Raw genomic sequence first — 16,411 nt, 5'->3', positions numbered from 1 at the left:
GATTCTGCTGATCAACATGTGACAGTCACACAGCAAGATATGCTGCAGTGCACCAGCGAAGGCAGTGAAGAAGACGGCATGGAGGAAATGCCCTCAACGAGCTCGCTAGACCTCGAAGATGCAGTGAATTTTAAGTATAACTAAACTCTGCAGGGCCCCTTTACAGTGAGCACAGCGCAGGAGAACATGAAGACAGAGGTGTGCACACATCCTTCAGCACAGCGGAGTAACAATAGTTCAGCTGGAAAAGAGTTTCATTTACAGCAACAGCAGCTTACATATTGTTTGAAATTGGTGTGTACACTGTGCTAAAGCAAACCTCCTCAGGTACAGTGAGTGCATTGGCAGTAAAACTCCCTAAAACAAGTTAAAATGTGACATTTGATCCAGCTGAGACTCTTCAGAGACGCTGCTCTCCTGTGGCCAAATGCTACAGTGCAGCTTCTGCACTCTGATCATCATCCGTTCAACTTCTCCAGGAAAGCTAGTTAGAGAGCAGCGCTGGACACTTCATGTATTCTGGTGACTTTACGAACTATAAATCAGTTCATTGTCCACGACCCATTCAGAAGTTAACTTCAGAAATTAGTTTTTGGAAGATAACACCAGCAAAAACACACTGGAACACTGAAATTAGCATCATGTAAGTGTTATCTTCACTCCAGAGCAGAAGCCATTGAGCAGTTCCCAGGACAGATTGTCTCATAAAAAGATTTATTTTTTTCCAGCCCAAATTTACAAAGGCAAGTTACAGAGTATTGTATAAAAAAGAACCATGGTAATGTACACTTTACACAAACTCCTGAAGGGCGGGAGAAAGGAGAGGGCAAAGAGTTCTGAATTTTCTCACACAGAAAGAAAATGAAGACATTGTAAACATCCTTGCAAGCACCAGAACTGGTACTTGTTTTTTTTTTTTTTTTTTTTTTTTTTTGGGGGGGGTCGGGGTGGGGGTGGGGGATGGGGGGGAGGGGTTTGTGTGACAGTAGGTGGGTCAGGAAAAGACAAACGAGCAAGTGTCTCTGCGTTTTCACAGAAGAATGTTCAACTAGGCACCAATTGAGACAACTGCTGGCCAATAAATATACTCTTCACCATGAAACAAATACAGTCCTGCAAAATACAAGAGCCAAGCACTTTCCAATATGTTGATAGCAAACATTACTTTTCTGGCTTTTCATACACTTTAGTATATATGATTTTCACTGGGCTTTGCTTACTACTGAGATAACATTACTACTCTCAGAGAGAGAACAAATGCACTTGTCACAACCATTGTCTGATAAAACTATATGTACTGTATGCAGTCTGCTGGTACTAAAACCCACTGACTTTAATGACAACATCACAGCTGCCTAGATTACCCTTACAGATTAAGTACAAGTCAAACACCACCACATTCAGCTTATTCATGTCAGCCATTCTTCTTCAAAATGCGCAAAAAAGTCAAAAGATATACCATCTGGTGAACTTCCGTGGGACGAGAAACTGGCAACTTATTTACTGGGAATGTCCGAGAACCTCAAAATGAAGAGCTGCAGTTTCAGAATCATAAGTAGTGTCTCAACAAACAGAGGTGTCAGACGAGAGCAACCGGTGGCTAATGGACTTAAACACACACAGTATTAGATGAGGAAAAAACCTACGACAGTGGGAACATTAAGAGTGATTGTAAAACCAAAATCAATCCAATTTAACTGAATGACAACATGGTCAATATTCTACTCGTTATTATGGTTCGGAGGAACGTAAAGAGTGTTCACAACACCACACGCAGAAGCACGGTGTGGCACAAAACCTTTAATAATTCCACATCCTGAGCCAATTTGTCATTTCTGAATGAACCGCTGCAGCACTTCCAGCTCAGAGCAGAAAATGTGCTTTTCTCACACCATAAACAGAAGCCCTCTGAAATCAATGCAAACAGCATATGGATAGAATTTCACTTACAACCCCTGAGGTATAAGAGAACTGTAATTTAAAGCCAAGAGGGTCCCTCTGGTAGAACCGGCCGTGCCGACAGTCGCTTCAAGTTAACAAGACTTGGGTGAATTTACAGAGTGGCACCGCCAGTTGGAGATCCAAAGGAAAGCCTCGAGCGACGTGCTTCTCTTCAGCCGATTGGCCGACTCCAGTCGTGCGCACGAATCACTCGTTTTAGCTTTTGCTCCAAGCTCTGCGCTGGCTCGACCTTCCTTTCCGTTCAAGCTCATTGTCTGCATCTGATTGGTTCGTGTTTGTTCTGTCATAGTGAGAGCAGGAAGATGTTTCGGGTCATTTCATGCACTTGTGTTTAATGTGCCAGTAGTTGCGTTTACAGCACAGGCAGCAAACTGAACAAAGCAACGTGCTGTCTGAGGTAGCAGACTCACTGGCCCAGTTCAGGACTGATCCAAAGCTTGCCGCTGGTGAGGAGAGCATGCTAACCACTGTGCGAGGTGACGGTGTGTCATGGTGAAGCCACACCAGCAAGAGATGAAGCACCATGAGATGTTCTCACCAAAAATCAGACCGATTCGCAGTTTGGTTTTCAGTTAATCTGACTGAATGATCAAGTTTGAGTTGCCACTCAATGGCTGATAAAGATCTGAGATGTGGACAGCGATCCAGAGGTCTGGAACCGGTCTTAACTGTGCACACTGCATGCTGGGATGGATGGAGATGAGAGCCAAGCCCGTGGCGTGCTGACAGGTGAAGTGAATCAAACCAAAGCCGGGGCGAAGAAGAAGCACAGTGAGACGTTCAGGGACTCTGCAGCGTTAATGATCCGAGCACATAATGTTAAAACTCTGTGGAGGCCAAAAGCTATTTAACAGTGACACTTTTTAAACAGTTGCGTGCTGGGATAAATATAAACATTTATGCACATAAAAGTAGGCTAAAAGTCTATATTACAGCAGAAAAATACATGAGTCGAGTGATATTTCACATTGTTTACAGAAACAAACTTGACGAGCTGAACGAAGCACAATCTTACAGTAAAACACCAAAACCCTCACCGGCGGCCGAATGCGGGGATGACGATGCCCCCTGAACTCATCGCTTGCTGATGTGGCTTCACCGTTTGAGTGAGTGTAAAGACAGAGACCCTTTCGTTGTGAGGAAAAACTGGACTAACACCAGCGTCAGACACATTCAAGGATGAACACAATGATATGGACTAAAGTATCACTGAGAGAAGAAGAAGAAGAAGAAGAAGAAGAAGAAGAAGAAAAAAAAACATGAATAGTGTTTATTCTCCATTGAGGTGTGTGCGGTCCCTTCGCGAAACATGACGACATCATCCCTGAAACAAGAACTGAGGGTTCAAAGAGGATGGGAATCAACAATGACGATGGAAGATGAAAAAAAACAAAAACCTTCAGTCTCAGGCTCTTAAGTCTCTGATGAAAGCAGCTGTTGCCATATTCCCTCTCCCCACGAAATATAGCCAAACATTTGTCAAGTCAAGGATATACTGTTGTTTCACGGCATACAATAAGCCAAAGACATAAGAGTTGAAATCATTTCAATATGATTCACTTTTTTTTTTTTTTTCAGTCTTTAATTTAGTTTGACTCCCCTTTCCCATCAGCCACTCTACATCCCCTGCCAATTTCTTTCTGCGTGTGACAAAAAACAATGCAGTCAAAGAAAAACAAAACAAGAAAAGAGCTGTTCTGGCAGTCCAATAGTCTTATTTTGCATTGTATTTGTTGACAGTGCAAAGACTAGATAATCAGCGGGTTGGTGTTTCCTCTGCGTGATGAGGCAGAGTGATGGCTTTGAACCTGGGTTATTATCAGTCCTGTTACAGTCCAAGGTCTGGAAAATTTGGGGTCATTTACGAGGGGAGGGGGGAAAAAAAACGACAATCTGCCTCGCCTTGGGGCAGAAGAACTAAAAATATAGATATAAACACCATTCAACTGATGTCTAAAAGGTAACACCCGGGAGATTTTGCTCTCATGTGAGCCAGTCACATGAATCTTTGCAGGGTTGAGGTGTGACGGTCAGGTTTCCCTGCGGAAGATACAAAGGAAACACTGGGTTATTAAAAGATCTCTGCATGAGGTGGGCTGTGGTGAATGAAGGTATTTGTACTTCACTACATTTCAGATGGAATAACTTTTATGAGAGCCAACTTTTATTACTTAGTAGATTCAGGTTTTACATTCAAAACATCTTAAAAGTATGATTTTTATGTGAAATTGTTTTCTCCACTCTACCAACTCCAACGTTAAAATGCTGTTTACACATTAATGTATACAATGTAGTGACACAGTAGTATAAAATGTACAATAATGAAGTGCTCTGCATAATGAGTACTTTTACGTTTGATGCTGTAAGTACATTTTGCTGACAATACTTTTGTACTTTCACTTCAAATATTTGGAGGACCTTCACTTGTAACTCACCTGAGTTTGAGTCTCAATCATTGGTTTTTAGACTTTTTAATCACTGTGTTTATCTTTTTTTACTGACTTTCATGTATTCTTGCAGACTCATCTTTATTGCTGCTTTAATCTGTGAAACACTTTGAGCTGCCTGTGAGTACGAAAGGTGCTGTTTGACGACATCTGACTGTATTTTTTGTGCTGTTTCTGAAGGGATTGAAAAATCCTTCCACCACTTTATTAGTGCACCTTGCTAATGTTGGACTGTTGCATTCGTTTTAGCCAGGTGTACCTAAAGTGGCTGCTCTAAGTACACTTATTGAATTGCTCAGCTGTAATTTGAAGGCGCTTTCACTAGATGTCAGTGCAGGCTGCTCTGGCTGGGTGTCTTGGCGGGCTCATTCCATGTCTCTATTATCAACACTGTGATCCACTTGTCCTCAGAGGACCTACTTAGGATGGATGAGCTGAGGGGCTAAATGCTGCACTGCATATTGTACTAGATTGCAGCAGAGTAGTAAAGGCTTTGTTTGGCTGGGATTTGTTTTCTTTACAGGCTGCTGCCACTGAGTCTGCAACATAAACGCTGTACGGAAAGTGTAGAGCAGGGAGCTCTTTTCCCTCAAATAAACGAAAGACAAAGAAACACTGGGTTTTGCTCTCACATGGACAATCTACATCTGTGCCAGGACTCACAACTCATCAGCTAAACGTCTTTAGCTACAAATACGTGCATTATTGATGTGAAACACAACATCTGCCACCTGTATTTGTCAGGTTTGCAAACACTGCTCGCAGTTCATCCGTGTGTCTCATTAGGCTTTGTGTTTTGTTTCACTGTCAGCCTTTTGCATGTCTCTCCAACTAAGGGGGTCTTACCGTTCTCACCTCCGTGGTGGTGGGTAGAGGGAGGGGGTTGCTGCTTGTTGGCTGGCAACAATAGCTGATGAGGAGAGACCTATGGTGAGTTGGAAAATGTACGGCTATCAGTGATATTTCCTATTTAGGTTCTGAACTTAGATCGCTGATCTGCCATAATTTAACAGTCTGCATCTACTTACAGTAAGCACTCAGGGCTCTGAGCCTTTTTTAATTTAAGTAACTGGCATTCATCTGCTTTGCATGTATAGTACCTTACTGAGCATGTCAGAACAGTATAAAGTTAAGTCAATCTGCTGTCGAGCAGCAGAGGTGAGACGACTGAGGACTGACTGACCTGTGGCGTAGGACAGGTCATATTGGCCTGAGAGCAGGGGGTATCCCAGGTGGTGGTGAGAGGGCATGATGCGCTGGGAGGGGGAGGACCGTGGTCGGTCCACGTCTCTTTCTCTTTCCCTCTCGCGCTCCCTTTCCCGGTCTCTGTCTCCACCGGCTCCTCTGTCCTGCTCCCGCTCCCTGTCGTGGGGTGGCTTGTCACCTACTGTGGGGGATTTGCTCTTGTATTGGCTGGCGTGCTGATGCAGGATATCCAGGGCTTTGGAGTCCGTTGCTGTTTTGGTGACAGTAGGGCTAGCACGAGATTTGTCGCTGACTTCCTCACCGCCGGCTATTTTACTGCCATATGGAGAAAACGGATAGCCTCCAGGTAGATACGAACCTAAAAGTGATTAAGAAAATTGATGGTTCAAATTTAGGTTTGTATGGAACGCAAATGCGACAACTGATGATTGATTATTCTCATTAATGCTCACATCAATCAAGCTTAATCGTCAACACAATTGATTTCAGAGCACCAACCAGTCAATTTTGACTTCTGCACAAAATGTCACATCATCTCCTTGATAGTGCTCCTACATCCAGGTACTGAGAGTTCAACAGTCTAGAACTGGCATATGTGTTCTACATGGGATCATTTTGATCATGAAAATGAAAACATACTCTGTAAACATTGTAATGTGGTTACCACAGTGGGCCCAACTATGGTGTTTTCATTTCATTTACAAAGGAAAGGAGCTTATCGGTAGTATGTAGTAGTAGTACTTGCCATATCTGGTGGTGAATCACCAGTTATGTTAGTGTGATAACAACTCTACCATTTATTTTGTTACACATTTACTATACATGCATACTATTTTCTCTGGGCCACATATATCAGACGCTTCAAGAATATGTGGATTAACACAAATTCAACCACTCTCAGTAGTCTCCCTAGTGGATTTCCAATATTCAAATCCCTTAAATATTTCTTAAAAATATACGTATAAATAAATACAAAGAAATACAGCTTAAGAATAGAAAGGTGCCTGCAATTTTTCTAGTATGCCATCTTCCATATATAATAAGCCTTTTCAGAATAGGTCAAACAAAATTATCCCTTGATTGAGTTGACCTATCTAACTTATTTGCAGATGCCTCCCATGCTGTGTTCTTCCCCCAATAACCTCCACAGTATTATTATTACATGCTGCTTCACAATTTTCAAATATTACTCCAATTTCCAGCGAAAAGGCACAAAAATTGCTTCAAATTACACCCGAGTTTTCATACAGAAATTTCAGTCAGTTCTGAATAAAATTATCACAGAAACACTCTGAGGTCCTGCTGAGAATGGAGTAACAAAGTTCTGATAGACAATCTAAAGCAGCATTAACAAATCCTAAGAGCCACTGTACAAAAAGCAATACATGCATACCTGGGTAATTCTGCATCATGACCGAAGGCATGCCCCTGTATCCAGGGTGGTTGGGGTCATAGCCTTGTCCATAGGGGTAACCATGCATATAGGGCATGTAGCCTTGGTGCTGTGCTAGTGGTGATGAGAACTGCATGTGGGTATTAGAACGAGAGTCTTTGCTCATGACCCGATGGTCCTCAGAAGTGATTCTGGGATCACCGCCCTCTTTGCCGTCCTCCTTGGGCCCACTTTGACTGTCCTTGGGCCTGGGCCTGTCTTCCTTTAACTTACGATCGCGTTCCCGTTCTCTGTCCCTTTCATCTTTCCATCGAGGTGGTTGTTGCTGGTGTTCGTCTTCTGCCTGTGGCTTCTGGCTCTCGGGGTACTGCTGAAGGCAAGAAAGACGGATCAAGTCAGCACAAATCAGCATCTACATATTGATTAATTCAATATACATTTCCACAGCAGATTTAAAAGCATATATCAAAACCTGTAGGACTAGTATTTACCTGTCTGTACCACATGGCCTGCTCCATCCCTGCCTGACTTCTGGACTCCAATGCTTGTTTAGAGTCTTCCTTTCCATGGTGGCCTCCTTCAGTCAGCTTCATCTTCAGCCCCTCAGCTTGCTGGGACTTTGGATCCTCCCCCTTTATGCTTCCAAGGGATTTGGAGGGGGGCTCAGAGGGCGAGTCCCTGGATTTGCTTGGGGGTTGCGGCGTCTTCCCAAGATCTGACTGACTTGGGGCTTTGGAGAGGCTTGGCGGCATTGGGCTTTTTTGTTTCCACTCCTCCTTCATGGAGGCCTCTCGTTCTTTTATAGCTACATCTGACTTCTTCTCAGCAGCGCGGTGCTGCTCAGCCATCTGTCGCTGCCGCTCCTCATATTGCTGCCGGTAGGCTGGGTTGGTGTTCATCAAGTGGTTATGGTAGGCTTGATCAGGATGGTATGCATATGGTGGGACATAAGCATACTGGTTGTAGTACAGAGGTTGCATGTACATGTTGGATCGCTGTTGGATAACTGAGGGTTGCTGTTGCTGCTGCTGTTGTTGTTGTTGCTGCTGCTGCTGCTGCTGACCAGGAGCACTGCTGTCTGGTTTGCGGTCTTCATGAACATCAACCTTGACTTTTTCCTCACCTTGGTCCTGGTCATCATCCTTTTTGAGCTTAACCTGACCTTCAGGCACTGACGTGCCGGCATTGGGCCCAGCAGGACTGGGGTTGACGTAATTGGGTGAATAATAAGTCTCATAGCCGTGATAGTATGGCGAATCTTTGCTGGGTGTCTGATTTGGAAAGAGTGCTTTCTTGACACTTTCCCTAATGGCTTGGTCCTCTGTCCTGACTTTAACACCTTCTAGTTTCCCTTCACCATCCTCACCAGCATCTGAAATGTCTGAATATGCTGGGCTATTGGTTTTGACTGAAGAGTTGTCAGCACCATTCTGGTTCACCACATGAAGTGGCGTGAGAGGCTGTGGCATTCCAGTGCCATCTATCCGACTAGCTACACCAATGGATGGGCTAGGGGCATTGTCAGAAAAGCTGTAAATCTTGTCAGCCTCAGCCTTGATACTGGCCAAGCGACTCTGATGAGGATCTGAGGAACCATTGAGGAGTCCTTCCCCCTTATTTCCTTGATCAGATGGTTCAGAGTATGGAAGCTTTCCTTCCTCCAGTTTTCCCCCTTTTCCTGGAGGCTTAGGGCTGTCAGCCTCCTTCCCACCATCTTTCTTCTTCTTGTCTTTCTTCTTCTTGTCTTTGGAGCCACTTGAGGCAGGATCTCCAATGGCAGGGGGCTTAGGCTGTGTGCCTTTCATTTGGGGACTTTTGGGGATTCCTTGTATCATTGGGGTAAGCCCCGGGGAAGAATTTGGGTTTCCAGGAGGAAAAGAATACATCTGCTGGGTTGCTGTAGAGCCAGGGCCAATGGGCCGGGGCGACTTCATGTTTTTCTGACACATTTTGTCAGCCTTTGTCCCTGCGTTACCCTTTTTGGACTTGTCTGATCCTCTCTTATCATCTATTCCATCGTTACTGGCCTCATCAGTGAGGCATAGCCCATCTTCACACCCGTCTGTTGGTGTACCCCCAAGTTCTGGATCAGCTTCGGCCATTTTCTTTTTACTCTGCTTTGAACCAAACTTGCCAGGAGACGGGGAAGGACTTTGAGCATCAAAATTTCTGCCTTTTGGAGTAACAGACCGTGCGGGAGACAAGCATCCTTTCTGAGAGATAGAGGCTCCATTACAGTTCCCTGGTTCAGGGTGGAGAGTTGAGTCCTCTCCATATTCACTGTCGCCATCTAAGTCCAGCTTTATGTCATCATCATTGTGGGCACGGGCTTGGTGGTACTTGAGACCATTGATGTGCTTGTACTTTTTGTTGCAGTTAGGGTGTGGGCAGTCAATAAGAACTGGAGAGGGGCAGCTGCGATCGAGGGGAGGTGGAAGTGGCTCAGTCTTAATAGAAGGGATAGGTAGACCTGTTGGTCCCGCACCTCCACTGTTGGAGTTTGTCCGCATACGTTTGTTGCCTTTGGTGTCCTCTGAGCTGGAATTAGGTTCCATGTCTGAGGCTGGTTTGGTCTTGCGTTTTCCAGTTGAGGAGGGACTGGCCTTGATGTCCTCTGTGTTGCTGTTAGGTGGGGTGCGGCGCTCTGATGGCGTCTGGCTGCCCCTCCGGCCCTTGCTGTTAGACGCAGCACGCGTCTTGTTGTTGGTGGTGCCCTTGTTGTCTGATGAGTTGCTGTTCTCGTTGATAGGGGTGTTGCTATTCGGTCTCATTCGCTTACCTCGACCGCGGCCATTTCTCATCTCCAGATCACTTGTAGGGGATTCACAAAACCTGCAGGAGTGTCAAAATTTGAGGATAAGAATTAGTGATATCACATAATCAATCAATTTCAATAACAAAATATCAAAAACTCTGTGTGTTAGTTTCAGTTCTGAAATTATATGATGGATAATTACCTACTCATTATTTTAAAACATACATTTCTATGTGGATTAAATAATGTAATGCCAATATCTGTTTTCCCTATTGGACTTTTTACTATAAATCATTTTTATATTGTACAACATGTCATGTTTTTTTGACAATAATCATTGTGAAAAATGGCATAAAATTTTGACTAATTGACCTTAGTAAGTACAGATATAAAACAAAAAAGTATTTAACCTCATTACAATCACCAACCTAAATCTACCTACACATGCAATTGTTTTCAGTGTAATGGAGATCACCTGTGTGCGATCAAGATGTGACCTTATAAGTGATCTTATATTAAATACACTCATATCTGGAAAGTCCAGATATGGTATGCCAAATAACATGCCACATTTACATACTGTCTCAAAGAAATTCAGAAAACAGAGACTAAGTCATAACAATAACACCAATGATGAGACTACGCAGGGTTTGAGTGCTTTTGAGTTCCAAACCCATAACAAACAATGGCAATGATATCAAAATATGTACACCATTGTTCTGCCCCAGTCCTCTCATAACATACCCATTTGATATTTTGTACACTATCAGTGAGTAAACTCTTTAAACAAAGCCACATGTCTTTCCAAATGAAGGACACGTAAACATCATTTGAAAAGACAGCAGTGAACACTCTGGCTGCTTTGTAATCAAAACATACAGTCATTCAAATACTTAAAATAGCAGTTTGGCCTTATCTCTCTATAACAGTAATGTAATTATCTTTCTGCACAGCAGTGAAGGTTAGCAATCTGTGACAAAGAGAGACACTGGGCTGGTATGACTCACAGCTTCCTCTACAAGTCTCTCCAAACAATTTCAACCCCAGCAGGGGATGTGAATACATCCGTAGTCTGACAGTGGTAGAGGAATTTAGACTCATTACAAGCCCAAGTTTATATTCAGTCCATTGAAAGCTTTCTGAATTATTCATGGTGTGTCCCTAATGTAGTCGTGCTGCAAACTGTAAGACTATCTTGGTGCAAATACAGCCCAGCAAACCTCACTTACTGTGCAAACCGCACTTACTGAACATTACTGTTCTGTGATACATTAGTGTGATACAGCCTGTCCTTGTTTTCCATTAGCACTGCTTTAATCTTGATTTTTTCATATTGCACTTAACCATGCATTTCAAATTTAGATTTATATTTACATTTAGATACAGTGCAGGTGTTCTAAATCAAAGCAAGTGCTTGTAGATGCATTTTGCACAACTTGTGTATTTTGCATAACAAAGGCAAATACCCAGAAATTACAAACACCTTAAGCTACCGCCCACATAACACTGATCTAAGAAATTGCAGCCTTTGTGATAGAGAATGTTATACAATGCTGAGGAAAAGCTATTACTCTGATAATTGGATTCTGCAATCTGGCTTGTTAGAGTAGCTTTCTATTTCCACAACTACCTCCTGGGACATCAGACGTTTGCCAATGAATCCTGTTTCCCCAGACAGGAGATAAAGACTAACATGGACTTGGAAGGTCCAGCTGCACACAGGCGAGTTGGTGCATTGGGCCATATATCCTTGAGCTGATGCTACTACAGCAGATTCATATCACACAGAATATGAAAAGGTTAAGAGACCAAGTGCAGCTTGGATAGAGAGAGCGCATCAATGATTCATTGCAATCATGAATTCTTTTCTACCTTGACATTTAAAACTACCACGTGTGACAGCGAAGTCCTTGTAAAGTGCACATATTGTGTAAAATCAGTGCGTGTAGCTTTAGTCTTAACAACACCAAACAAGGGAGGGACCATTAATAGAACAAGGGTAGATCAGGTGACGCATATTTAAATACCTATATGCTTTCCTGCTTTCTCAAGCTGAAATAAAAACAATGCTCCTTACCTGGGGGGAGCCCAGTCATGTCGTGTACAGTCCAACAGGGTGCCCACATATGTCTTGTTTCTCCAAGTAACATTGACCACCAGCATGCCTGTGAGACAAGGAATCAGAGAGGTCATTTACTCAGTGTTAATGACGATAGTGATTGAGATTACGCAGAAAAAAATACAGCAAAGAATGTTTTACAGTGAGATTCATATATAACCGTCCATCATGGCTGCTGCATCAGTGTGTTGATCTCTGCTAAAGGGGGCCACATGCAAGACAATTATACAAGTCAAAGATCATTTTTTTAATCTTCTTCACACAGTAAAGCCGTAGGGCCAAGATTGACTGATATCTTCTAAACGGCTTGGGACAGACTCAACTGCAGTCAGCGCTGTAGAACCTATATTGGATACTGGCAGAAGGTCTCACAGAGAATGATCACACTGAGGTTACTGGGGAATACTCACTGAACACCCTTTCCATTTAAATAAGCTTTCTCACAGCACAGACGATTTCCCTAAAGGAGAATTATTTGGAGGTAATTTTTTTTTTCCCCTCAGTCCTCTATCTCACTTTGCAGCCCAGAAATGTACTACCTTGGGGAGAATATGGATCTACACACAACAGCTTTTTAAAAACAAGCAACAAGATCCTGGATTAAACCAATTCAACGTGAACGGTTCAGTTTGACAGACTGTAACTGAGTGTGCAAGAGAAGCTCCTTGACTTCTCCGGTATTGCTGCAATCTGTCACACTTAGAAGCTTCTGTGTTGCCATTTGGCTAGTGTGAAGTTGGTAGCACTCAGTGCGAGCTACACAATCCGACCTGCGCCGAGCGTGATAACCTGACCTCGCATTTAAAATCTAAAATTAGTTCCAGAAGACCGCACAACTCTCTATGTATGCATTTCCTTCAGAAACCAAATACTGTTCATCTGGCAAGAGCTTGTCATCAAAATGTCAGAATCAACTATGCAGATTTGCACAAAATTACTAAACTAAAAACCATGCTCCACTGTGGACATTTAACTGCAGTAAATACAATTTATGCTAATGCAAAAAACAGCACAGGGCGGCTGCTGTTGAAGGCCATGTTAAATGGACAGCGTGGTAGAGACAGATGAATGATAATTTGCAGCTTTTGCCCATAAATTCAAAAGTAAATCATCAACCAAACGGCTTCAGAGGATTAGGAGCAACCACCGTGCACAAAAGCATTCTGAATTTATTGCCCCCACCATCCCCCCCACTCCCTGGTGGTGACCTTAGCTTGCCACTTCAGCACTGCAGAGAAACTGGAGGCTGCAGCGAGCTAACTTATCTAATGGCACAGGAATGCTGGCTGGCAGCTTCCGTCCCTCCGAGCATTTTATTAGCTTAGGAAACCTCTCTTGCTCACCCCATTTTCCCTCTCTCCTTCACCCTCACCCTCATTTCCTCTTTTCAATGGTATAACCATCCCCGGCTTACAATCTTTTTCCCTCCCACACACAAGTCACAGTTCAGACCTCATTTTTCTCTTGCTGCCTCTGGCATAAAACAGCGAGAGTATAAGGCATTTATATATGTTTACAGGAACCTGCTGACACTTGGCCACAAGTCTCTTCCTTCACCCTATGGCCTGAAAACACGAGCGCTTGGTCAAGGCTAGATCCAACTGCAAATGTCGTTGATGTGTGTGCAGGGCAGTGGAGAGCTTCTCCAGTTCAGATTTCTGTCACATTAAAAGAACACAGACCTTTTCTAAAACGCCTTTAACAGCCCGCCCCCCTAAGCTCTCCAAACACTCCAACACAAAATGGCTCTGGCAGCTGGTTGTGGCAGGATGTAAATCAAGGCAGGGCAAATGAATGAGTAGCCTTTCATGATGTGCAGGATATAGTCTTCCCCGCTTTCTCCAGCGAGGGCTTTAGAAATTATACCATGAGTTGTTACAAGTCTTTAATCATTTTATTTTAAATTAGGGGCTTTATGTTAGACTGTCTCCTCACTTCAGTAGCCGTGACAATGGATGAGCATGGATGGAATTTTAGTATTACTGCTGAGATAAGCTAAGATAACCAGCTGCTGGGAGTAGCTTTGTATTTAAGAGACAGACACAAGAGTGGTTTTCATGTCACTCCTGGCAAGAACGCAATTAACACATTGCCAAAAATGTCTAACAACTTCTTTAAGGATCCTAATTTTCATACTTGATAGTAACAAACTAGAAATTAACACCGGATTTTATTCCAAGACTTCTGGACAATACAGTAGCCCATACATCTAAATAGGTATTTCAACCAAAGTCCACACTGATGCAGCTTTGGCCCATCTTGAAGCTATGGCTGTTAATTTAGCACATCAATATTTTTGGATTTCCTGTAATTCTTCCCACAGATTTACTCAGACTCAGTCAAGCAGAACCCGGAGTATCTCAAAAACCATCTTCAAGCCGCCGCAAAGGTTTTCTTTAAACATGACTCAAGTCTGACCTTCGGCTCAGTTATCAAGGACTTTCGCAATCTTGCTCTGAAGAAATTCCAGGGTGTATTAAGCTGTGCGATATGGATCGCTGTCCTGTTGGAACACAGATCTTTAGCACAATCTGAATTTACCTGCATTTCCCTTGACTACAACTCTCAGGCTTGCCAGTGAAAAGCAGCCTGCAGCGTCAGGTTGCAAACAGCTTCATACATGCAAAAATGGAGGACTGGTCCCAAATGAATCAATCTTGGTGAGCATTTAAACTCTAAATAAATACTTTATTTCTCAGCGGGGCAAAAGGTGAGTAAAAAGCTCAATCATCGAGCACCCTTGAACTAATTAATGGATAGAGCAGCCATAGGAAATGTGTTGTGGAACAACTGCTCCTGCTAATGGACGTGCACCATCCGACATTACTAAAAAGTGTGCAACAGAAAATCTTGTAAATTTAACATTACAGACCAATAGCTTAACTTTCACTACATCAGTTTCTTTGCTTTTTCCTTAGATTGGCATCCTTCTGGCCACCCTCCCATGCTGAAGCCAAGGAACTCTGTAATCCTGTCAGAGTGGTCTTTGGCTTCTGGGTCACCTCAGATCTCTCTGCCTCTGCAACACTTTCTGTGAATGCTAATAAAGTAGTTCCCAGAACATTATGTGGGACATCTCAAGGACATTCAAAGAAATCTGGATGCGTCTCAAGTCAAATGGGAATGGTGCTAAAAAAAAACAGAACAAAACATGGTTACTAACTCAAAAATGCTGCAGCACTTCATGTTTATTTAATTGGTTTTAAAAGGACAAGCAGAATTAATGCTGCTCAAGGCTTTCAGCTGAACTGAAACTGAAACTGACAGACCAAGTTATCATATCATACTCCTCATCTCGCGCATGACTTAAAAGAAGGAGGTAAACACGGCCTGAATTATTCCAACGAGTAGAAATAATGACAGATACCTGAAAATCCTTTTGCATCATTATTGCAATCCTGTCATTTCTCCCTGATTCTTTCCTTAAATCGTACAGATTATTTTCCGGAGATAATGATTATTTCTGAGCGAAGTAGAACGATCAGTTCTACCCTACTGCATACAAAATTAGATGGATTTTCTCATCAAAGATGCACCTTGTTCAGATGACAGTTTCTCCTCATTAAGCAATGTATTTATTATTACTGTGCTCATACTGACATGTTAAACAATGAACTGATATGTTGATTGCACATCCAGCTTGCCAAGCCTAAGCACCAGGATTTTTCTGTTAATGCAGCGTATTTTAAAGATGTTTTTTTAGACTACTTGGTCGGTTGGTAACATAGATATAATGGCTTGAAAGCTCGCCAGCAACATCTGTTGGTTAAAACATGAATGCACTACAGGAGCAGTTCTGAGATCAGTGCTCTTTACCCTCGCGTGTTGAGTGATGTGGGTGAGGGTTATCAAACAGATAATTCCCACCTGGCTTAACAACTTCTCTGGGGGAAGCCATCACTCCTTTTCTGAGACTGGTGGTTAAAGATGATGGGATGCTCTCAGATGAGGAGACTTTTTTTTAATAATTATTGGTCATATTACTAAATTTTGTAAAAATTAGCTTCTCAAATGTTTCCATGTAGAATCTACTTTTAACATAATTTACAACACATTGTTTTGACTGTACTACTTAATAAAGTCTCCTGACGGGGGGGATGTGAAATCACAGTTTCTTGGCATTATCGTAGAAATATGCTCAAGGGTATTCAAAAAGATTAAGTTTCAATGCTGAAAGCTGAAAGCCGTTTGAATTATCTGTACACTTTCATCCACGGAATAATTTTCAAGCTGTTGGGACAAAGATGTCAAGGCAGAGTCTGTCTAAACACGGAAAGCCCTTGACAAAACAACCCAAACAAATTTCCCCGTGGCAGAAAGCAAATGACACAAGAAACTGAGATGACTTTCCATGCATGATGATTTGTTTACACACGGCGAGTTACATATCAGCGCCTGTGTGAGCCATGATCTCTGTCTATACTGACTAGATTTATTTCTGGGGAAGAAACAGACTGATTTGGAGCAAACCCAGCTCCCGCCCCCTCCCCTTCTGTCGGCCTTATTAGGGTCACTCATGACAGCTGAGT

General features: G+C 42.9%; 1 protein-coding gene across 5 annotated transcripts in view; it reads right to left on the bottom strand.

The window, feature by feature from the left end:
- Positions 1-904: 904 nt before the first annotated feature.
- Positions 905-16,411, bottom strand: part of znf609b (zinc finger protein 609b) — a 74,871-nt gene continuing 59,364 nt past the window's right edge. The window contains exons 4-9 of one of the 5 annotated variants that reach the window (XM_076732468.1): positions 11,841-11,928; positions 7,500-9,840; positions 7,009-7,378; positions 5,593-5,973; positions 5,256-5,334; positions 3,538-4,002 (exon numbers count right to left, since the gene is read on the bottom strand). In XM_076732468.1, the coding sequence (XP_076588583.1) occupies positions 5,261-5,334; positions 5,593-5,973; positions 7,009-7,378; positions 7,500-9,840; positions 11,841-11,928 (3,254 nt within the window). In that variant the 3' untranslated portion in view covers positions 3,538-4,002; positions 5,256-5,260. Of the gene's footprint in view, positions 4,003-5,255; positions 5,335-5,592; positions 5,974-7,008; positions 7,379-7,499; positions 9,841-11,840; positions 11,929-16,411 lie in introns of all 5 variants that reach the window. The other 4 variants (XM_076732484.1, XM_076732475.1, XM_076732492.1 and 1 more) reach the window with 4 other exon arrangements.

The sequence above is a fragment of the Chaetodon auriga genome, chromosome 1 (genome assembly GCF_051107435.1).
Source record: "Chaetodon auriga isolate fChaAug3 chromosome 1, fChaAug3.hap1, whole genome shotgun sequence".
Taxonomy (NCBI): Eukaryota; Metazoa; Chordata; class Actinopteri; order Chaetodontiformes; family Chaetodontidae; genus Chaetodon; species Chaetodon auriga.
This window is presented reverse-complemented; position numbering and strand designations above follow the sequence as displayed.